The sequence below is a fragment of the Orbicella faveolata genome, unplaced genomic scaffold (assembly GCF_042242905.1).
Source record: "Orbicella faveolata isolate gen_17 unplaced genomic scaffold, um_ofav_v1 contig_48, whole genome shotgun sequence".
NCBI classification, from domain to species: domain Eukaryota; kingdom Metazoa; phylum Cnidaria; class Anthozoa; order Scleractinia; family Merulinidae; genus Orbicella; species Orbicella faveolata.
This window is the reverse complement of record NW_028301578.1, coordinates 10,670,081-10,695,265: the sequence shown is the minus strand read 5'-3', so window position 1 is coordinate 10,695,265 and position 25,185 is coordinate 10,670,081. Positions and strand designations below refer to the sequence as shown.

Sequence of the window (25,185 nt, the reverse complement as noted above, 5' to 3'; positions counted from 1 at the left end):
TCTCTAGCACTGTCTTGTTTTCCTCATGTGGGTATTCTTTTCACCTTTGCGGCTGTTTTGAGAATAGACCATTTTCGTATTATCGTTTCGGACTGGAACTAGCCTGCAACTGTGGCAAATGAGGGGAGTTTTTTCAAATGGAAATGATTTTGATCGCCTTTTAATAATATTCCCCCGCATGAGCCTCCATTTCAAGCTAGTTCCAGTCCAATACCGAGAATACGAATATGGTGTATTTGTTCGTAATGTTTTCAATTTGCATTTTCAAAGGGCCGGGTTAATGGTGAAATTTGTTAGTTTGATGTCAACATACATAAGAGCTATTGTTATGGGTGGCAAAAGATCTCTATGAAAATAAAGAAAGAGCAAGATTCTTCGGATGCACGTTGATTTTACACCCTTCAGACATCGCCTTCAACCTGGCTAAACTAAAAGTCAACTATGACGGAGAAAAGAGGTCATTGCCATGTTGAGGGGACTTTGCGTAAGATTCATTATGACCCTATAAGGCGTGGTAATTGAATTCACTTTAAACCCTGCTATATTGTAGGTTTAAGACTGTAATCCATTAACCTCTCCCTCAATTTTTGTTAGCGACAATCAACTCGGCTGCACCTCAGTGACTTTTAGCTCATAGAAAACTCACACTGGGTTGTCTGATTAACAATTGCGATTTGCTTGGTCCCTCCTTGGGTTATGCTAAAACTGTTAGAAGGCTCGCTTTCGGTTTTTTCAAAGTCTGCAGTATAGACTTTGATTGTGAACAGGGGAGCAATTCGCCCCTCGTCATCTACTGCCGAGCCGATAGAAAACTGTTACCGCCAACTATTAGCCGAGAGTGAAATATTCTCTCACACAAACTCGATCTCGCCCTCCGTAGTCTAAGTGCCAAACTATTGTTTAACGTAGTACTTTTGGTAGAGTCATTATACTTGAGATGACTGCCAAATCAAGGGTTCATACATGATGCCTACAAATGTAAGTGGAAATTGAAAGTTGAACTTCAAAAAGATATCAAAACATGAATTTGTCGCCTGCATGGTTTTCTTAAGATTTCACAGATTTTAGTTAAATCTCCAACAATGAGTCATCAAGACTACCTCTAGTTCTCACGCTGAAATTGTAATTTTGAAGGTGAAGAAATTGCAACTCGTTTCCCGACAGGAATTTTTATTGATTGCCGATATAAATCAATAGCAATCGGCGATTGCTATCGATTGCTATCCATTAAATCAGTTGTTTTCCGATACCGATATTTATCGATTGACTACGCCTGGGGTAGAGCCCGGTCGTTGAAGTCTGAAACTGTTCTTTATACATCATGGAAATAATCTCCGTACAACTTTCTTTCAAATGACATTTTCGCTGTTAAAATCCTAACACAGTACCAGAGTAACAGAAGTTTAAAGTCGGCCAAAATCCCATACAGGCACTGTAATTTTGACCGTGTTTGCCCTCCAACCAAGATGGCGTTAGAAACGGTGAAAAGCTCTACTCTCATGTCTCGATTTTTCAAACACAAAGTACAGCTGTATTTGACCGTATTCGCTGAAGTCTACTTGCAAGCCATATGCTTAGCTCCTCAGAAAACAAAAATAATGGCCCTAATAACAGTTCCATTGACCGCAGAAATCACCTTTCGAATTTGCCAGTTTTCCTTGCGTGCACAAGGTCAGTTAAATTCAGATACCTGCAGACATGTGTATCTCCACTTGTCCGAAACCGTTTACTCATACAGTCTATTTGTTCCTTTTATTTTACTATTCAGAGTCCGAAAGTAGACCGTGAAGCGCCGAAAGCCGATAAGACAGCCTAGACGACACATGAGTTCTTATTTATCATGAGGTCACTCGCATACCGACATAATTTGAACTAGTTACGAGGAGATTGTAGCTAGCGAGCTGCGAGGTAATCACGATTTACAGGGGTAAATAAATGATAAACATTGTTAAAAGCGCACTCGACCCCCATAATGCACTGCGCAACTATGACAATTCACTTTATCGATAGCAGCTACATCTCGGACTGCTCCCTACTTTGTCTGGTAAGTTCTTTCGTTTTTCTGTCATCCTGAAAACTGATTGCGACGGATACAAACCAATACTTCTTAGGAATTCAGCTATTTCTTGACAGATTCTTCTAGAAAATAGGAGAAATTGGACAACGCAAGGATAGCGGTGAAAACAACTAGAAGAGAAGGTAAAACTTGAAACACATACCCAAATGACAAATACAGCTTTATTGTTCGGAATAATCGCCAATTGGAAGTATTCCATCGATCAGGAATCGAAGATGAAAATGAAAATCACTTCACTGCCATCTAAACTGTTTCAAATGGGGCCGTAAGAGAAACAAATTTGCCTTGACTGGGCGCTTTGCAAATAATCTGTAGGGTTAATTTTTAAATCGCCTTTCGCTGGTCGGACTTTGAATTTTTTTCGCGTAGAAGAACTATCTCTGTCGAAAACAGGAGAAAAGTCACCAGCTTTATGAATGTAGAATTTCTTACATATCCTACCCTATCCTCTGCGCAAATTTGTTTAAGAATCCAATTTAATGTGCTTGGGTCGCTCATGTGGAAACGACGCTGAATATAAACACAATTATATAGCTCACTTTATGTTAATACCTTCGCAAAGTTCGGTCGAGATGTCTTATGCGCCTAACGGTTTTCACGTTAGTGTGGCGTTTAACAAAAGCAGAGCTTAACGTGTTGGCTTACTGGCCCCTGTACAATTTGTAAACTGTCATTATACAAAGTAGCTGCCAAGATATTATTAACAAAATGTGATTCACATCGCACGATTGTTCAAGCGTAAAGTACTTAGACTGAAATGCAATGACATTTTGTCAGGATTCTCAGCGTTCAGCCAATGCGGCATTGTTCTCGGTGACGGAGTTTGTCCTGGCGCTGAAACTCGCTAAATTCAACTCACAATCCCTGTGCCCAGCTCTAATTGGGATAATTTTCTCAAAGACTAAATTTCAAATTAGCTGTTAAAGCAGCTCGAGCCATAACGAGCCAGACGTTCTTAACAACCAAAAAACAGACCTGGCATCCCGTGGAGATGTAGAACTTTTAGTCCTACATCTCCACGGGATATCCAGTGGCTTACAACATTCCAGTGTAATCATATCCCTGAGAGCAGAAAAAGGGGCAAAGGTTGCGAACAGCGCGCAAGCGATGGTGTTAGTTTCCATGTGATTGACACTTGTGGTTAACAAATATTTTGCTGTGATTTAGTGCGCCCACGCTTGACAAATTAAAAATTTGGCAGAGACAAATTTTGTCGAGATTTTTGGACGGGCCAAACAAATTTTGTCAGTCCAGTGCGTCCGGACCCAATGTGTTTTCTAGGTTGGGGCGCAAACGGCAGTTTAAAACTTAGACTTTTTGATACATTTCTTACTCTTGTAAAGCTACGGAGCAGGTATAGATGAAACGTTTTCGCTAATCTCAGTTATCACTGTTAATTAGTAAGGGCCAAGTCGTACTGGAGGGCAATTTCAAATTTGTTCTGGACAAATCCGACTTGAAATCGGCCAGTGACAAAATATTTGTCCGGAAAGCTACAGTCGCACTTGAGAACAAACTCTGCGATCATTAAACATGTAAGGACCTGGCAAAGGATAAATCCATCCTGGCGGATATTGTGGAAATTCGTAGGGGAAAAATTGGTCGCCAGCGCCGGGATTCATGTTGTTGCGAAATGAGAACGTGATTAATTTTACCGCGAAGTCCATCGCATAGAGACTCTGCTACATATCACCTGTCAAATCATTTCCGAATCAAAACACCCTCGCTTTTGTTTTCCAAGATTTGTCTCTGTTGAGTTTTGAAGCTGTTGTCTTGATTCGATGCTCTGGGAGGTTGGTCACGGGCAGCGCAAGCTGAAAACACTTTCTGGTTCTCTCCGTCGTTCTTGGGCGAATGAATTCATGTATAAATCAATCGTGGCTGGCGGTTTCGTTTGGTTTTCAACAACTGTTTTATGGTTTAAGCGAAAACCAATCCAAATGTATAGTCAGGGCAGCTCCTTTGTTTCCCTTCCCGTGAAAAGAAAACCCATGCGCCTTCTTTAACTCCTCGAGGCAAATTCGATCGGAAACTGGCTCAATTTCGCACAAATGCGTCAGAGAGACACCATATCTTTCAACTCAGAGGCACATCTCGTTTTGTGTCCGTTTTCAACGACCGATGACGGGTTCATTCGAAGTCGAAGTCTTTTTTATATATAACCGCGCAATATTCCCGCGTTATGAAAATTTATTATAAAATATCAGTTGTGTGGCCAGATCATATCTGAAAATAACCAGGTTACTTTTGTACACAATTACTCTCACTGAAAGCAATTATCGCTAACCACAGTAGAACCGCAAAAGTCTTGCAATGACAGCAACCTAACAGATAAATGACATCACCCCATAGCAACCGGACCTGGCGAATTTTTGAGCTTCCGGTTAGCTCTGGCTCGTGATGTTACTGGCACCAAATTTAAGGGAAGAAATGATTATAGATTCCTTACGCGCACAGTCTCACTGCCATTGATTTCATTTGCATACATGCATACACTGCCTAGGCGTGCTACCAGACTTCAAAAAAGCCGGAGTCAAACAAAGTAAATTGTAGTCAGGAAATTTAGCGGAACAAAAATGCTTGTTACGTAGCCTTCACCATACAACAACAGATCATACCATTATTAGGATAGTGGTAAGGCCATCCGTGCACACTGAATCACCCCTCTTTTGGCCGAAATATTTCAGTGTCGTTTTACCCATTTTATTGCATCAGTGTCCACCGAAGTGAAATAACCATTAAAAGGAAAGAACAACACTTTGTTCGCGTATGTGTCGTTATTTCGCAAGAAGGAACTGTGAAAGGGGCGTAGCTCTTCTTTTTATGTGCGCACAGAAGTAATTTTAACCAGCTCATAGACGTAAGTCTTTGTTAAACACTGAGGGACCAACGCGGAGAGTGAACTACAGCACAATCAGAACTTCTAGGAAAAAGCTAGGAGGGGTTTCAAAATGATCATATGAAATAGTGCAGTGCGAAAGCTAATAAAACGCATCCTGTAACCCGACAGAAGGAAGTCACGAGAGCACGAGAAGCCGACAATTGTTTCTCATAACTTTATAACTGTTTTTGTCACTTCCACGTGTGCTCTCTAACAGAAGAAAGCAGATCTTAGGGTTTTTATTTGTTTTATAACATATTTTTACCCAAATATGTGTAGAAATCTGCTTCAATTTGTGAGAAAACTGAAACATTTCTTTTCAGATTGTGCACCCGCGCTCAAGAATTTAGTTTAACGTGCTAGGGTCGTTCATGTGCAAACGACTCTTACTACAATGATAGTTCACTCTTTGTCAATAACTTAAGCTTGGCAAAGCTCGATCGATATGTAATATGCGCCTAAAGGTTTTGAAGCTACGGTGGTATTGTAACAAAAGCAGTATCTGTGGAAAAAAATCGATACAAGGGGCCTTATGAAATTCGTGCACTTTCAGTATGCAAAGTAACTCCAAAATATCATTAACAAAGTGTTATTCTCATAATATGATTGTTCAAGCATAAAGTACTCATAATCAAAGCAATGACATTTTATCACGTTCTCGACATTCACCATTGTTCTTGGATTTGTTTGTCCTGGCGTACGGTACTCACTTAGAATTCAATTTGCAATTCATATGCGTAGCTCTTATTGCCTGAGTTTCAAAGTCTCAGTAATTTAACATTTCTAACGCCGAATTAATCAGCAATCATAAAACCAATGATTATAAACCCCTTACGCTCACTCTCTTTCTGTCACCGAGTTATTATATTTTTCGTTAACTGTTTAGACAAGGTTCCAGGCCTAGGAAAGAACTCAACAGTCTGCATAGTTTGCAATCCAAAGAACTTGTTAGATGTTCAGTCTTCGTACCGTAATCGTTCATGTGTAAACTACTTTGATTTCAACTAGCTATCTATATTTTAGCTATCTATATTTTATTTAGCTATCTATATTTTAATATGCGCCAGATGGTACCGTAATGTTGTAACGAAAGCAGAAAGTAAGAAAAAGCTAAGTGTACTGTTATCCAAGTTTGCATGCGTTAAAAGTAATCTTTTTAACAAATACATTTTATGTTGCCGTGCGTCTGTTCAGTAATAGATCACAGATGATGTCAAAATGTGGTAAGAAGAAAAAAGTGGCACACGAGGCGATAGTCGAGTGTGTCACTGATGTTCTTACCACATTTTGACGTCTTCTGTGATCTATTACTGAACAGACGCACCGCAACATGGAATCTATTCGTTTTATATAATAACGAAACAAACTACTGCAGATAAAGCTTTTTTTTTATTTCAAAATTTTTCAACATAACTCGAAAGCCGGCCTTTGCCCACTTTGGCGAACACGAAAAAAGCCATTTGATGTAATCTATTTTCTATACAAAATGAAGCAATCTCATTGGTTGCTATGCGTAGCAAAGAACTGTGATTGGTCCAGGAAAATCACGCCACTGTCAAACTTGACTCGAGCGTCGCTTGTCGTGGAATGAAAACTTGCAGCGAAAGCAGAATTGAACTGCGAAATCTACAAATCTTAAAGAAAATGCGGTTTTTGTCATCAGAGCAGCCCTGTGAGCCGAAAAGCTTGGACGTTGCCTTGAATATTGCAGGAGTTGAAAACTCGGAAAACTTGCGGTTGTGGTCAACCTGGAGACCATTTGATTCAGTCGAGTTTTGAATGAAAAAAGCGTTAGTGATGGTGGAAATTTGTGTCCTCTGTGGTTGGTGATTCTCAAATCAGTTTGAAATAGTGTCGGAGACACCTTTTAGCTGCAATACAGTTGGCCGGGAGCTGTAGTGAGCTAAACTTTGCTCGCTGCTGTGTCCTGAAACGGACTGGAACATTCGCGTCGGAAAGCAAGGTTATGTGTTTATTTTAACGGATTTTAAGAAGCGGTTTTGATGTTTCATTTTTGACATCAATCAGTGTGTCAACAATTATTTTGAGACCGAGAAAAGTTGAATTTTTTTCTCATAAACATTTTGTTTATTGGGTTTGTTAAATTCGAGATAAAGCGGCAATGGTTCTCGGCTTACCATGACCAATTTTGTGTTTGGTTTAGTCTCGCTTGACCGCCGACTGAGACTGCTCGAGTATTTTTTCAGAGTCATTTTCTAAAAAAGAAAAGGCTTTATCTTTCTTCTCCCTGCTAGACTACGCTTCTCGTACCTGTTCAATGCCTCGACAAGACTTTTTTTTGTACCTTATCTTTTGCCCAGTCATGTAAAACATTATCTAAATTCTCAAAACTTTCCGCCATTTTAAAACACAGAGGGAAAAACTTTGTAATGATGACGTCAATCGTGCGTCTGTCCTCTAATAGATCATAGGCGAGAACCAATCAAAACGCGAGAATAACTTGGGTTATTATATTTAACAATTAGATTATGAGCTCGAGATTTCTATGAGGTGATAGTTGATGAGGCCCCATTTGCATCAAAATTTTCTTCCAAAACTTTGGAAAAACGAAAAAAACGTCGCCACATCCTAGACGACCTCCAGCCATTGCACACTAATGGTTGATAGTGTTCAATGGCTCAGCCAATCAGATTACAGCATTTGCATTAGTATACTAGTAGAATTCTACTAAAATCTGTGATAGATAGTGAGTAGCGTAGCAGTGATGAACCCTTGTTAAGTGTCTGTGAAGAGGATTTAGATAAAGGTTTGAACGACTAGTAGATTTATACTAATACAATTAGATTATTCTCTGACTTTTAATGTTTCTTTTCTGAAGAAACTGTGTTTTCTGACTCAGTGACTAACACAAATAAATGTCGTCGACAAAATGACTCTTCTCTTCTCTTTCATTTTCTTTGCGCAAAATGCTAACATAAATTGAGATCCCATGTTTCGATTTTTCAAGCACCAAGTACTTAAAATACAAAGGCAGCCGGTTGAATGTTGTCACGTTCACGGCGTCAAAGTTGCAAATACGTTAGGAATTGATTTTTTGTGCCGGGTCATGTATGTACAAACGACGTTGACTATAAAAAATAGTCCACTCTATGTTAATACCTTGTTCACAAAGTTTAATCGAGATGCCGGTAATTTGCGCTTTATGGCTTAATGGTTGGCATGCTATTGAAAAGTAGACACTGAGGTGTCGGTGTACGCTCCCTTATACAATTCGTGCACATTCAGTACGCAAAGTAGCTGCCAAACTATTTTTAACAAAATATGACTCACATCGCACAACTATGAGTGGAGCATAAAGTATTGAATTGCACTGAAATGCAATGACATTTTTTTAAATATTAATATTTCATTACGATATATTATTATTATTTTTTTGAGATTCTCAGCGTTTAACGTTGTTCCCAGAAGTGATGCTTGTCCTGAGGCACGAAACTCACTCAACATTTAACTCATAATCAGTGTGGCCAGCTCTTATTGTCTGCGTTTCGCTAGTTTTTTTCTATTTGAACAGCTCTTTAGCGTTATTGATCACCGAAAATATAAAGGGTAAAATGATTCAGTATAGATTCCTTACGCACACAGTCTTTGTGCCATTGATTTCATTTGCATACAGTGTTTAGTCAAGCTGCCAAGCTTCACAAAGGCCGGACTTAAACAAAGTAAATTGAGTGTGGCTAGGGCATTTTTCGAAAAAAGCAAGAGCTTATTAAATAGTGATTTGGGTATATTAGTTATTAGTAAGGCCATCCGCACACACAATCATCCTTTTTTGGCCGTAATACTTCATTGTGTATTTACCCCTTTTATTACATCAGTGAGCGCTGAAGTACCCTGCGAGCATAACGGAACCCCAAACTATAAACAAAACTTTGCGTATTCGCAAAAAGGAACTGACAATTGGGGCGCAGCTCTTCTTAGGCGCACTTAAACCTGAAAGAAATAAGGGTTTTTTTTACTACTGCCAGATCAGCGTAGGGAGCGACTGCTACTGCATGATCTGCATTTATGCGAGAAGGCTAGGAAATGTTTATAAATGATCAGCTGAAATCAGAATTACGCCAGAATGCAATGCGTATGCCATCAAGACGCACCACGCAACCGAACAAAATGCAATGCACAGTCGCAAACTGCCAGCAATATGGAGCGCTCAATACTGGTTTTGGTAAGTTTGATGCTTATAATAATCCTCAAAACTGTTTCTGATGAATGCCAACCATTGTGTATTAGTACGTTCAATCACTTCTTGAAAGAAATGTTATGACAAATATATTTTCTCCGAGAATGCGGCAATATCGAAAGGAAGGGTTTCAAATTTCGAAGAGTATTTCTAAAATCGTAAACACAAATTTGTTCCTTGCAATATGCCTTTTACAGTATTTGAAGAGTTTTAATGTTGAACACAGGCTTAGCTTTTTTCAAACTTTCGGAACCTAGGGACACGGGAGGAAAATTTCGACCAGTCTGAGCGAAACTCAAAATGACTGCACGGACATTTGAGTGTTTTTCTTTTGACCAAACTCTCTATTATGACGTAGCGCGAATTGTTCATGAAAGAATTTATTGTTACCTCATTCCTCTTGTCAAAATACGAATTAAAATGCCATTCCTTTGGCTGCCTAGTATAGAAACGTTGTATGATTCCCCTTTGAAGTTAGCTAAACCCACTGAGTTGTATGAGGTGATCACGCATGTTTATGTGAATTTATTTCGCAGGCCTGAGAATCATTCTCATCAGACGTATTTTTCTCTTCTTCCCTCTGATTAGGTGGAAGAAGCAGGGTTAGTCCTGTAAGCAAATTATCTTTCTTCACTGGTCATCCCTGCTAAAGTTTGATTTGGAAAGAGCGGAACCAGCTCCAAACTCTCACTTAGTGGCCGTGGACCTATTCCGGCCAGAATGACCAGAATGAACGTGTGTACTTTGTTTGTGATAATCATTGTTGCAATAATGCAGATCTGGTTGAGCAAAGCTTATGAACAGCAGTATATTGAAAATGGAAAGTCTCTTATGGAGGAAGGTGAGTTAAAGTACATTTGCCCCAATTTTTCTCGTACTCAAAGGAGTTAAATTGTCTGAATTACATAAACATAAATAATGAAATGCGATGCTGATGATGCGATGTTGTATGAACAGCAGTATATTGACAATGGAAAGTCCCTTGTGGAGAAAGGTGTGTTAAAGTACATTTGCCGCAATTATACTTGTACTCAGGGGAGTTAAATTGCTTGAATTACATCAACATGAACGATACAACAACAATAGCTGCTGTAACCTTTGCAATTCTTAGAGACTACCTCTCATATATCCATTGTTTTATTGTACAATTTATACATGCTACATATTTTAATTGTATATACATTTTTATTACTATTCTTTATTTGTAAATAATTTTAATTTTTTTGTTGTTGTGTCCCCACTTAGTTGTGAAAACTAAATACATTGACACATTAAAAAAACTTTTACTTACTTACTTACCTACTTACTTACAATGTTGATGCTGCCGAAGAGTCGGATACACTTGAATTTCTAAAAAAAAAAAAAAATGGTGTATCCTGTAGCTTTGGAATAAGGAGGCGCGTTTAGGTGATTGAGGCTGGGTTAGGGCTACTTGATTAACTAACCAGTCTCCTTTCCAGTCCTGGGAAGATTGTGCCCACGCCGATTTTCACCGTTTACTGTTTTTAATAATATTTCAGAAAAGGCCGCCAAACTTTGTGGACCAATCTATGATCGCAGTGGAAAGTTCCTTAATTGCCGCGAAAAATAACTTCATTGCATACTGTTGAGGTCCTTAAGGAAAATTTATTTGGACTTATCATTTACCGTTGAATAACATCTTGATACTTTCGGGGTTCCGAGTGGAAGATTCCTTACGCACCCTCCCGTCCTGGGAGGAGAAAGGAAAGATCCTTGAGGAAAGACCCTCGATCTGAAAAGGGCTGAAGGGTGAGGCGAAACATGGGATAAGGGTAGTCTTGTCCTAGGTTTCACTTTGAGGAGCAAAAAAAGAAATAATTGACGAAAAGTTAAAGCGCTAACTCTTGAAAATGTCTTGACATGAGAATTTTTTTTCTTCGTTACGAATACATTTGTAACTTCTTTGTAACGTGGCCTTTGTTTGTTGCGTTGTAGGCCTTTTTTTCGTCCGCCCATCACAAACAGAAAGAAACAGAGGTTACACGAGAATTTGATTTTTAAATCTATGTGAACATTTTGTTTATTTACATTAGATGACGACCTTCCTAATGACCCTTACATGAGCTACCTACTGTGGCCACACTTTCACTTCAGTGGCACTTTTCGTGCTGATATATCAACGGTCAATAATTTTCCCTACAACTACGACACTGAAACCTTTGTAGCAGCCAACCTGTTACAAAACCACAGTCGTAGTTGGAACCCTCGTGGCAGCGGTGAATGGAGTGTTACTGGGTCAGTGACACACGTGTGTTATGCCAATGGACATTGTGTGGGAGAAGATGAAGGGGATCAGAAATCTGAACCACTCCTGGGAGAAAAGATAATAGGTACCGACTCATTACATGATTTTCATAATGATGATTTTGTTCACAGCACCCTGCATAAGAACGGTACACACTTTGGACATCTTGAAGTCCAGGGCAAAGTTAGTGTTCTTTTGTGCTTATATGGTAATAAAGTGTTTATGTCTCCGTACAAATAAATGGCCTAGATTTAGGAACCGTGGAGTGCGAAATGCCATGCCCTCAAAGGGGATGTTAAAAAGTGTAATTAAGTGGCAAAGTGATGAGTTTCCCTTGAATACGCGCCTTAATTCACTGTTAGCTGTTCTAGGTCGAAGTGGACAAAGAATGGCTTAACCGAGCCTTACATAGGGTAATTAGGAAGAGTATGTCCTTACTACCACCTGATCGGAAGCTACAAAACAGATGCACTGATTAGGCGGATAAAATCGTTTATTTGTTAAAAAAATATTCTTCAATGGGGATATGGATTGCAAAGCGTCTTAAAAAACATAAGTTTTATTTCTCATAAAGGAAAAAAAATTATCCCAATGAAAAAAATTGAAATTTCCAAACACGAAATTACAAACAATCACACGCATGCATAATCAAATGCCTTTCTCATAAATTATCATCTCATTAAACTTTTCATGCCCCCACCTGATACGCAACACTTTAGTTGCTCTTCATTGATGAGTAAATTGATCTTGGTGTCCGCCGGTTTGATGGCGTTATTATTCAAACACCCGAAAACCTAAGAGTTTTCGAGAAAGGTTTTCAAGAATTGTGCAGTGGTATTGATTCATAGTATCCTATTGTGTCGTAAAAATTTTTGAAAGGTTTCATTAAAATATTTCCAATGGTCATATTTTATAGATGGTGGCAACCAAACGTGGGCGAAATTGGTCGACTTGGATACCCAGGCACAAACGTTCTCTGAGATGTGGGGCTGGAGGATTCGAATCGGGAACCTGTTTTCTGCTGATTATACTCCAGTTCCCTTCCAGTACATGTGGAAAAAAGTAGCAGAAACGCCACAATTTGGAAGTCCTTATGGGGCAGCTTACCAGTCAGTGTTGACGAACATTCGGTGGATAGACAATGAAACTACCTCGCCTTTCGTCAGACAGCTCCAAAAGGCAATGGACAATGAGAACATTACCAGCGACAAATTATCGATACGACTTAATGTAGATATCTACCAGAAGAATTTTGAGAAGGACAACTTTACCACAGGGAGAATTACAGGTGAAATATCATCCATAACATACCCGTAGAATTCAAAATATACAAAAAATGCGACAACGTAACAAAAAAACAGCAACAACAAAAAAACAATAACAACAAGAAGCAAAAAATGACAAATTGGTCTTCATGAAAAATACTGCGTTGCTTGACAGGCACTCGGTACTTTAAGATTCTGGACGCGACGGCTCCTAGAACGCGGTGACCGATCAAAGACTGGAACTAGAACGCCGTTGTTAGCAAAGGAAAAATAACGTTAAGTTTTGCGACGCACACAACGCCATTGCTGCCGTATTAAAAGAAAAATAATTGTAAACCCAAAAATAGTGCCGATTTTCCGGGTGGAAAAGAGTGATTTTTCTTAACTTGAAGACCTTCTGACTTAAAATGTTTGTGTACTCTAAGTGGTCACAAACTTTCATTGATTAAACGCTTATTATTCTTTGCTCGATGTTTGACAATTTCTTCCTTTTATTACTTCCCCTCGTGCAACTTTACTTTGGTGTGTAAGCTCTAAACACAGGGTAGTCTGGTCCCTTGTCCGTAAACATAATTGATAAAAATACAGAGCAAGAATAGAATCGTCTCACAGTTTTGCAGTGCCTTTGCGAGACAAGTGTGTTTCGGTAAAATATCACAAGGTTTTTTTCTGGACTAATATACGGGCCAAATTTCGGAAACGATGTGTGTAAAAGACGAGGAAACTGTTGCCATTCAAAAGTTTAAGATTTCGTACATGTTATCAGAGATAAACTTTCAGTTAATACTTGATATCGAAGGTTGGGTCGACGTTGCCATATTTTTGATGCTTTAGACACCTGTAAACAATGTCGAAAAAGGAGTCAGAATCTTGAAAATTTTGCAATCTAAATTGGCCACAAACTACCTACGTGATTGGAAGATATAAATCTTAAATGTTTAGGGGAATCTAACAACTTTTTCTTTGACAAAAGAATGATTAATACTCACGTTTTGTTCACAGCGCCAACATTTAAAAACTCACGGTCTCGACGCGACGTGACTCCCGGAGTGGGCGACGGTTTAGGCACGCGCAGTGTGCATCCTGCTTGAAAATTTACTTCCGGCGGCGCCTTCGAGCCATCGCATCCTAAATGTTTAAGTCCCTACTAGGGAGCTTTAGCAGGGACAACGGCGACGACAATGGCAATGAAAATGTCATACCAAAATACAACTTCTCGTTTCTATTGAAATTCGCCTAACTTGATAAATGCTGCCGCACTGTGCAGGGACTAAATTACTATGAATGGCGTTAAAGAAAGGGAAAAAAAGAAAAGAAAAATATTTGCCGTCATGCGCTCACTATCTCTAAAAAAAACATAAAATTTGGTCATTTCACGTTGTTGTTTAGCAGAGGACGGCAAAGAAACATACAAAATCGTAAACCGCACATTTAATGATAAAATAAGCCAGAAGTGGAAATTAAGTTAGTTTTTCCCCATTTATATAATTTTTTTAGCATGGCTGTAAAAAGTTGTTTCCCTTTATTTACAGGCACAATTGGTTTGTTAGGGAAGAAATCACCCCCGTTCTTTACTCTCGGACGGATGATGAAGTCTTTGGTGAACAATCTGCAGGATACTCCGTTTTATGTCGATCAACGTCTCAGGAAAGTCTTTGTAGACTTTGGAAACAGTTTACCAGTATACGAAAATGGAACCCTTGCTACCAGCGGCTTTGAGGGTCTCCTTGTTGCTTTGCCTGTAAACGAAAATCCATCGTTGAGTTGCTCTGATGAACTGCTATGGCTTGGAACGGTGTATGATACGTATCCCAACTGGTACCAGAACTCCGCTGGTGTCCAGATCTTCCCGGCCCTGGGATCTCTAACAGCAGACGATATGGGGAAACTAAACAACCGCCCCCTCGTTGTTGCTGAGGTACATGGTAGCGTGTAAGCTTTGATTGCATTTTTAACCACTTTATTCTTTTACATTAGCATGACAACAAAACGTACAATTATTAAAGCTAGTTCGTCTCCTCAACTCTAAAGATTTGAGCCGTGTTGTTAATGTTCGTTTTCTGTTCAGTTGCAAAGTGTCTGTTTAACATTTAGTTGCATTGGTTAATCCCGTTTTCTACCATTTTCTGATTTGCATTTTTTTTCATTTGCTTTTTTCTTTGTGACATTTCTGTTTCTAGGCAAGTGGCAATTTGCCTGTGCTCAAATGTAAAAGAATACTACTCGCGGAAGCTGAAGATGGTATTGATATTCATCCGCTCAACAAATGGACATTTCGAAAGAATCCTGGTGAAAACGCTGTGGTTGAGTTATTCGCTACAAATTTTGGAAAACCTCTTCAGGACGCGAAAGTGCTAATAGACCCTTGCAATTGTGAGAACATATTCTCACCCGAACCGGCGGTTGGCCAACCTCCTTTGCCTTGTACAACAGAAATAAGAACAAACAAGACCGGAATCGCAACGTTTTCTATCGAAACTAAGGATCCACAAAATTACAGAAAATATATCGATGGACAAATTTACCCATTCTTCTACTCAGTGGAAGGACAGACCAGTAATTGCTCGAGCATGTGTTACGGCAACAATCCTTTGATGCTACTTAACTCGGTTTTTGTTCTTCTTGTATGGGACAACTATACACGCAAGGGTGAAGAAGCAACCTGGTTGGACGATGTATACCCCATATTCAAGCAATACGCAAATTTGTATCCAGTGATGACCGAGAACTTCGTAGATTTAGGAAATTATTACGAAGTCAAAGAGCACCTTAAGGCCATCAATATGACTTTGAGACTGCCTATGTCTCATCCAAATCATATGCCGGTGACACGCGATCTATCAGCTTCCAAACGTCAGGTTATTCTCGAATGGCTTTCCAATGAAAAACTACCTAAAGGTGAAGCGCAGGATTACTACTCGGTAGAAAACCTCCGAAGAGACCTGCAGACTGCCATAGAAGTGGAACATTCAACTATTCCTCCATACTTGACTGCCTTGGCATCTATCAAAAATAGCTTTAACCGTGAAATCCACAAGGTGATAAGAAGCATAGTCATTGAAGAGATGATGCATTTGACGCTTGTCGCTAACATCCTTAACGCTGTTGGAGGGAAACCTTTGCTGTATTCAAAGGACTTCCTTCCACACTATCCCACCCGTATGCCAGGTGGACTTCAGCCAAACTTAATCATCCCCATTGAAAAGCTCTCACTTGGTCTTATCAGGAACATTTTTATGAAAATCGAGCAACCGACAATGGAGCAAAAACTAGTTTCTAGTTACAAACACACATATGATTACGCGCGTCGTCATAGAATCAAGAAAGAAGAAGAAGAACACTGCCACAAAACTGATGAGGGGACAAGCTGCAAACCTCCAAAACACCAAAGAACGTATTCGGATCCCTTGATCGATGATGTGAGAGATTCATGTATTCTTAAAGGTTAGTAAGAAAATCACTTGATGAAGCATTAATTGGTCAGCTCGTCGCTGGCTAGTCCCTTTTCAGTAATGCTTGAATATTATTTCCTGATCTTCACTGAGTACCAGTGTTACTATTAAGCGTAATGTTCTCGACTGAGTCTTTTTTTTTTTACTTGACGAGTTATTCAATACAGTCTTGTCAAAGATACGATGAGTGCCCGTTTTTATATCAATGAAGTTAAGGTGTCTGAGAAGTGAAGTCGTCCGAGACGACTTTAGTGGCTGCTTCTATGTCAAAAGACGTTAAAGTCGTCTCGAGACGACTTCAACCTTAAGCCAGTAAATAAAACAGACGCATTTAACTTCTGACGACTTTAACGTCTTCTGTCAAATGCGTCGAAACGACGCACTTAACAGACGACTTTAAGGTCTGAGACGTTAAATGCATCTAGTGTAAAAACGGGACGTCCTAACTGGGATGCATTTAGCTCTGATTCCTTTGTTCATCTGCACTTCATTTAATCATTATTTATACACGGTAAAAATAAATTCGGTACAATAAATTCCAATAAAACGTCTAAGATCCTAACCCTAAAATTCTAATCCTAATATTATATTAACTTACAACAATATTCCTCTTGTAAACCTGATTTCCATGAATGCCTTGCGTTTAAAAATTATGATAGAGAAAGCGTTTAAATTGATTTAATGAACCAGACTCTCTAATATTACAGGGCAAGCTGTCCAAAGGGTTGCGCCGCTGTAACTAAAACTATTTTTCATGTAATTAGTTCTCGGAAAGGGAACAACAAGTTTGTCAACCAAGTCCCTCAGAACATAATTTGATTCATTTCGCGTTACAAATTTAGAAGTGAGATATTTGGGAACCAGACCGCTTAAAGACTTGAAAACCATTAGGGTTTTCTGAATTTGACGTTGAGATTGCAAGTCTTTGCAGCTGAGTTTGTAAAACAAAGAATCGACGTCAGCGTCATACCCCGATGAAGTTATTACTCGTGCAGTACGGTTTTGTAGTTTTTGTAGCTTCTTAGATAATGTTTAGCCACAATTAACCCAGACTAGGCTGCAGTAATCAAAGTGAGGTTGAACTAGTGAGTTGTATATGCAGAGTAAGGTAGATTGAGGCACAAATGGCCTAATTCGCTTTATGGCTCCATTTGCAGAAGCAATCTTTTTACACAGTTTATCAATGTGGGAATGCCACGTTAGATTGTCATCGATATATACTGCAATTGATTTCACAGAGGAAACTTGTTCAATTGGGACATTATCAATGGAGAATTCGAGTGTATCAGATAGCGTACTTAGTCTTTGCCCGGAGTCGATCAACATAAATTCTGTTTTTGTAACGTTCAAGGTAAGTCTGTTAGACACAAGCCATTTGCTTAGGTGTTCAAGGTCGTGAGATAGACTAGGCGGTGTCATCAGCATACATTCTAGGTACGCTAAACGATAGACAGTGAGGCAAATCGTTAATTTAAATTAGAAATAAAAGAGGACCAAGAATCGTTCCCTATGGCACACCACATTTAAGAGTGGTGAAGTCAGAAAGACAGCCACTAACGGAGCACCGTCGTGTGCGATTAGTTAAATACGATTTAAAGTGCCACTGAAACGAAATTTTCGTATTCTGTTTTATTGTCCCAATCTATAGTTTCAAACGTGCTTAAAGTAATGGTGAACTTTATTTCTGTCAAATCCTAACGGAAAGTGGTTTTTTTAGCTGTTGAAATCGACTTTTTGGAGCAAAACTGTGTCCGGGCTCTGGAACCGAGTTTAAGGACCTTGTGACGTCACTGGTTGTATTAACGCAAGAAGCGCTATAGATTCTCTCTTGTTTTCACTTGATTTATTCAAGTCTATTTTTCATATTGTCAATACCTACTAGTTTTCTACCTTTTAATTTGTGTCCAGCCTTGACAGGAAATACACATCATAAACGTTGGAGGGCGCCAGAGAGTGTAGATTCACCAAAATATATGCTACAGATTAGAACAGCTCAGTATACTTTTCGAACATCTTGAGTACTCGATTGGAGATTTCGAAGGCGAGTGTGGCAACTTTTATATCACGTCCTGAAGCCTAAACACGATATTTCGTCGTCTGTTTTCAGCCTGGTTCTGAAATTTGGATTCTCACGTTTATTTAAGGTCTATTAACAAGGTTCGAATATATCCTCGGCAACTTTACTGCATTAAAAGCCGTAAGCGCTCAGCCATCCGCACAATCACGAAGTTATTAACGGTCCACAAGCTTTGAGTCGAGTACTTCTTTGCACACAGAGGGCATCTTTTTATGATACTAATAAATGAGAGTTCTTGTGGTAGACAAAATGTATCTTTGAAAAATTGTGATCCGCAGCAGGGTTTGCTTTATCGCCGCATACGTATCAGTGTAAACAAAGCGGGAATTTCGCTTCTCTTTTACACGTATCTCCCAATTGCAATATTTCACGGCCGATGGATTACTTTGAGTTCTTTAGCACATACTTATGTCTATGATCTTCATTTAATAGTATCCAAGTTCAAAACAATTCGTTAAAACGTCACTAGTTTACACTCCTTTCGAAGGTCACGTATTAAACAGAATTTGAACGGCTAATTTGCATATATGACTTTCGCCGCCGACATTGTCACGCTTTCTCTCGTTTCCTGAAAACATACCTGTACGGTCATGGCAGCTTAGTTTACCTTTATAGTTTAAATTCGCTCCCTCATATAAAAGAAGAGGGTTTCTTAAATTGTTGCTGTCGTGATAACTTGTAGGATGTAGCAGATGCAACTAGACTAAAGGTCACTGTGGCACAATCTCGTCCGCTGTGAAACTCACAAAGCGTCCGGTTTCCTCCAAGCGAAGCGACTCGAAAACTCGAAGCGTTGTTGCTCCTATTCGTGCAGCAGCAGTCCGGATAATATTTTCACAAGCCGCTTTCTCTTGTTTTCATGTCTTTTTTACTTTATGAGTGTAGATATTGTTTAATTGAGTGCTGGCCATTTCACCAAAAGTCCCGATCATTTTGCGATTTAAGAACTCCCACTCGTTTGCTTACTTACATAAAATATCCTGCAAATATCCAATTAAATACACTGGAAAGCCCCAGGATCGACTCTCGACCTCTTCATGTCTAAGGCTACTGTTATTATCTGCTTTACAGCTCTGAGATGTCCTTAAGATGTTTTTTGGGGGGGGCTTCGAACAGTGATCTCTTCTCCCATAATCACTCTAAATTTTCAGCGCGGCATGAGAGTAATACAACCAGTGACGTCACTAGGCTGTTTTGGCCGCGCCAAAATGGCCGCCAATTTTGGGCTTAACCAGCCAACTTCGAACGGCTGAAAAAGTAGTTTTCGCTTACCGTATGCGAAAAAAAAAATTGCAGCGTTTCCAAGTAAGGTTGAAACTTTATTACTAAGCAAAAATCTCACATACAAAAATTTCGTTTCAGTGGCACTTTAAACTAATCAAGAGTTTTCCCTTGAATTCCGCACCGATTCAATTTGTCTAGTAGTATCTCATGATCAACAGCCGAGTGTCAAATGCCTTTTTTAAGTCAAGAAACACTACGGCATTTACGTAGCCACAATCGACACTAAACGCTAAACTGTCAGTGGCTTCAAGACGAGCTGCAACAGTTGAGTGTAAAGACCGGAAACCAGACTGTTGTTTAGAGAGGATTTCTTCACTGCTGAAGAAGTTGTATAACTGATCGTACACAGTACTCTCGAACATTTTGGCGACTACGGAAATGACTGAGATAGGTCGGTAGTTGCTTAGATCAGATGACTCGCCCTGTTTAAACAACGGAGTCACTCTAGCACATGTCCAGTCGTCAGGAAATATGCCAGACATCCTTGATGTCTGGCATTTTGTCCCTGTCTTGCTCTACCGCTGGACGTAGTTTTGCCTTGGGTACCTCAAAATATTTGTTACTCCACCAGCTACCACATGAGAGAAACGTATCAGCGCTAAAGTGACTCCTGGACTTGCCCTGCTCTGATATGTATTAGGACCTGCAAAATTGACTAGAAAGAAATAATCAGCCAATTTTCAAGGCTTCGGCACCCGAAGGAAATGGAACTGGCCAGTGTCCTGTCCAAATGACTAAAAATGCACAGGAAATAGCACTTTAAGGTATTAAAAACCCAATTTGTTTCGGATCCGTGAGAGCATGTTCCCGGATCCCTTAAAGGGTCGCGCCTCTAAACAGGTGCTCCGGTTACCCAGATAAGTTGTTCAGTTGTGAAAAGATATCTTCTGTATAACTTGATGTACAGTTTTCTATCTTCACTGACTATTTGTGTAGCCTTTGCAAAGATACAGGAACAATTTATGGTCTGCGTCTACTATGAGGTCCTTGTGCCGCTGGCAGTTATAGTTTCTTACCAAGTAAATTCGGGTAAAAGAAAAGGTTCAACATTACAGCATCGTCCGCAAAAATTCCAATAATAACGAGATTCATATTACGTACATTCATACTAACGCAGTAACATTTTAATCTTTTAAGATTTCAATGATGAAAAGGAAAAGAGGATAACAATAAAGAAATTGAAGGTAATAGTTACTATAAAATTGAGAGTCACGTAATGCGCATGAGGGTTTCGCACCAAACCACAGGAATAGCCCACAAGTGCTCTAACCCTTGTTTGCCCCGGGCGTAACTCGAAATCGAACAGCAGTCCTTATTATGATCATCACCGTAGAACCTAATCTTAATCGTATGTCTGAACCTTCCATTTGATGACCGCGTGGTTCTCAGGAATTTATGTACAAAAATATCCTCTATCTCGACTACTCAGAATTTAATAATTTTGGCCTCATAGTTATGTGACCCTTATTCGCTTTTATGCTTTCTTTCACTGTGTTTTTCTTCTTCTTTTTTTAGCAAGGTCCTCATCCTTCAGACGATCTAAAGATTGTGAGACACCATAACACAATAGGTAGATTTTACATGCACATTTTGAATGCACTCGGTAACCTCACTGATTGCGGGAAAAACGATAGCATATTCACTGGAGACCCGAGCCTACAGGTCGACTTCAGAAAATATTCGGTACACCATGAAGGCATGAAGGTAACCAACTACTCTACGGCTGTGGAGGCCATTCGCATGATCGTCGATCAAGGTGAAGGTAGTTCAGTGTGTAACCCTCTTGCCTGGAGTTATCATGGTACAGAACAGTTGTCCCATTACTTCCTCTTCTATTCCGTTGTTGAGAAACACGAGCTTCAAGTTGTGAATTCAACGAAGGCACCAGACAACCATTATGGCGAATTTGTGCTAGATTACTCAAAGGTATCGTGTTCTTAAACTCTCGAACAACCTAAAATAAGGGGCAGGTATTGACAACCCTAGAAAATGAGAGGAAATGCGTTAAACGTCATTTAGCCATGACATTCAGTTTTACAACATGTGCCATAACTTTAAATGATCTAAATTTTATACTAAGTCATGGAGTTTTCAAGACTGCATTTAAAACATATTAAGAAATTAAAAGTGACTTGGAAATACTTTTGTCTTTCTGTCTTTATTTACTGTATTTAAGGTCGAAGACTTAAGACGTGATTGCTCGATCTTCCGAGTCAGAAGGTCATTTATAAATGCTCGACAAATTAAGAATTGTCGATATCAGCTTCCCTCTCTACAATCATGTTTTTTACACTCCGCTGTATTTTTTTCTCTAATGTAACGTTTATTTAATTTTATCTTTCCCTTAGATGTGTAATAGCACATACTACTTCAATGGATCAGATATTCCATTCGATCCTGAAGGTGTCTGGCCAATGATTCCAAATCCCCGGATGACGAAATACGTTAAAGGGTCCAAGGCCTATAGACAGGCAGTGAGGTTCAACAAGGTCTACACCAAGCTTTTAAAATCCCTGGAGAACGTATTTAATGGCCGCCCTGACACGCTGGATGATGCTTTGGGGCTTATGTATTCTGTTGACCTCCACTTGACTAACCTACTGCGCACGCCTGTTGAAGACATTGGAGACCCGTATATAGGACCAAATGCTGGCCCGACGTTTGATTTTACACCCGAGTAGAAGACGTCTCCGTGTTATTCATCGCATGCTTTATCCTTTATTTATTGCTGGCCTGTAATTTATAGTTGTGGTGCATATGTATAGCTTCAGTTTTACGTTTGTGTAGCTACAGCTAGTAGTGTATCGAACATTTTAACTAACTCGAATTTAGCTAAGGCAAGTATTTACCGCAAGTATTTACCACAAGTTTTTTCGGCTTTTGTTACTGATAATTTTAGGATCACGTTTGTATAACTTTTTAAGCTCTTTGAGCTCTTTTGAGGTTTAGCTTTCTCACTTCAGCTCCCAAACGTTTGTGTAAAGGAACGCGGAAACTTTGGTTTCCGTTGCTAGTAGTTTATCGAACATTTTAACTAACTCGAATTTAGCTAAGCCAAGTATTTACCGCAAGTATTTACCACAAGTTTTTCGGCTTTTGTTACTGATCATTTTAGGATCACGTTTGTATAACTTTTCAAGCTCTTTGAGCAGCCATGGCTGCGCTTGGCACTGACACCTTACTCTCGAAAGTGCTTTACTTAAGTGGAGCTTGTAAATTTGGTTACATTCACTTATTCGGGAGTAGTTTTAAATGTACGTTAAGGCGCTCTGGACACGTATTCATCCGCCTAAGACTGTTATCTCCATGTCCTTTACTTTGTTCCACAAAGGAAACGTGCCAATTGACCAATTACAGCTCAGCACGAGCGCACTTAACCGTCATTTTTGAGTCGGTTTGAGAGAGTTGACTGCCGACAACGGCAGAGCGTTGAAGTTCTACACCACAATAAGGAAGTGATCCACAGACGTTGTCTGATTATTGATCATTCTGGATATCACAAAAATCTCATCCAACATTTGTTCGCGGGTCAGACCTGGAAGAGCATGACAGGGACCTGGATGCAGTTTTAAAGCGGGTGCGTGAAAAGGGGTTCACCTTAAATGGAGAGAAAAGTCAGTTTAGATTACCGAAGGTGACCTTTTAGGGCACGATCTTACCACTGAAGGTTGTTTTTCCTTTGCAGGTTTACCTTGCAAATTACAAATCGCGTGTAACCCGTGTAACCGCGTGTTAACGTGGTAGACTAAAACCTAGGTGTGAAGCACCGCGGATGATCCATTTACCGAAGTGTCTGTAACTGCACTTATTCTATACGTTTAATTTCAGGGGCACTCAGCGAGACAAATCAAATGACAAAAAGCACTGAAGAAAAGCATTTTTAAGTACCTTGTGGTGTTTGAAGTCTGTTTCAAGTGATCTTTTCATTGGCTAGAGGATTTTGTTCTACATGGGATTCCGTAGCTGAAATTTTAATGGCCAGAATATTTTAGGGAACCAAATCTTCCTTTGAGACAATGTTAGCTGAAATGAACTTTCCACAACCTTTCTAGAGAGCTATTCTCTTTTCGAAAATGCTGGCTGACGTTTTTGACTGCCAAAAACAGCAAATACGATCTTTCCGAAAACGTCAGAGGCCATGATTTCCTCATTGCAAATCTTTTCGGCCGTGTTTCAATGACGAAAATCCCAGTGCACTTCGCCTTTGATTTACGCCGAACGCCTAAGGCGAACTACTCTACACCGAACAGATATCTACCAAAGCTTGCCGTTGGGTGCCTCTATAATTCGCCTGAGGCTAGAAAGCGGGCAACGTCATCCTTGTTTGTTCTTTCTATTATTGTGTAGCGGAAGAGAAGTCAACCGGCCCAACACACCATTAAATTATAGAGGACCATCAGGAGCCATAATCGGGGACGGAGACCGTAAGCGCGCGCCATTTCTAGTATTGGCGTTGTCCCCATTATATGGGACAATAATTCTATTTATAACATAACTAAAGCAAAGCGCGCGCTGTGATTGGTTAATTTAGCGTCTACTATTTGCCCATGGGTGTACGCTCCTGACGTGTGTGTTAATGTTTACAAAGCAAATCCTTTGACAGACATTGTTTCCAAAGTAATGGCCGACGTCCTTCTCCCAGAAATGCGAAACTGAGTTGTGTGAAGATGAAACTTTATCGAGTTACTGGTGTGCAGTCGGTTGTCATGATTAAATTTTCGCGCGCTTGTTTTCTCTTGTCATGTAAGACTACACGAACATTTTTTTGTGATGTAGCTCAATAAAAGGACTTCTGTTGTTCCAATGTCTCAATGTTATGTTATAAAACAAATGGTAAACGCCATAGCGTGCACTATTGAGTTATGGATGCACTTGGGAGGTTTGCTAAGCACTCAAGAAGCTAGACTCTTACGTTTCTTTCGTGCTTAGCAACCTCCCGCGTGCATCCATAACTCAATAGTACACGCTCTGGCGTTTACCATTTGTTAATTTTAGAACAAATTGCGCCATCGCCTGCGGCACACACGCGTACATGCTGCGAAGATTTTTGCGGATGTCGCGCGCGGGAAATGGCGTCCGAAATTCCCGAAATTTTTTATGTTTTTGGCCCACAACTCAACGCGTTTACGTCTGTTGGAATTTTGCTTAAGTATTTTCGTCGTAAGCTGCTCCAGTTTGAGTGAAGTAAGACAGTGTCGAAGTTAGGTATGTTCCGCTTTAAGCTTATATATATCGCTGACCAAGTTGTGTTCCGACGGATGCTTCTTTTACATGAGCTGTACATTACTCCACTTTAACTTTCACAGATGTTCAAGATTAACATCTTTTCCATTACACAGCAAAAAACTAGCTGGAAATATTTAGATATAGCAGAGCTTCAGGACTTCATACTTTCCTAGCTCCTCCTGCCACACGCTTGCGAGGAATTTGCCAGTCTATCGCGACCGAAAAGTAAAACAAAATAATTGCTAGTTTGAGTTTCGCCTGAATTGTAAGCAACGCTTGATGTTCCATCAAGGCCCAAGAACTTTACGTCCGTAGATACTGCTCAGTTTTATTCGTGTAAAAACCCAGTAAATTATCTGTTGTCGATGAATGAGAGCGCCCGCCGATGCGTCTTTTGTACAGTCAGTAAACATGACAAATTGTACTTCCGCCGCACTGTCGTGTGAAAGCGTACATCGA

General features: G+C 39.8%; 1 protein-coding gene across 6 annotated transcripts; it reads left to right on the top strand.

Annotated features, from left to right (window-relative positions):
- The first annotated feature begins 1,976 nt into the window (after positions 1–1,976).
- Positions 1,977–24,304, top strand: LOC110063391 (uncharacterized). 6 transcript variants are annotated; one of them, XM_089280654.1, is made up of 10 exons: positions 1,995–2,044; positions 2,134–2,199; positions 9,745–9,997; positions 11,211–11,507; positions 12,339–12,710; positions 14,220–14,605; positions 14,868–16,131; positions 20,638–20,684; positions 21,016–21,426; positions 21,849–24,304. In XM_089280654.1, exons 3-10 carry the CDS (start codon positions 9,877–9,879, stop codon positions 22,179–22,181), a joined length of 3,231 nt encoding a protein of 1,076 aa, XP_089136780.1. In that variant the 5' UTR covers positions 1,995–2,044; positions 2,134–2,199; positions 9,745–9,876; the 3' UTR covers positions 22,182–24,304. The 6 variants fall into 6 exon arrangements, with proteins under 6 accessions (XP_089136781.1, XP_089136780.1, XP_089136784.1 ...); XM_089280655.1 differs by lacking the exon at positions 2,134–2,199 and having other exon boundaries at positions 1,977–2,044; XM_089280658.1 differs by lacking the exon at positions 11,211–11,507.
- Positions 24,305–25,185: the final 881 nt, after the last annotated feature.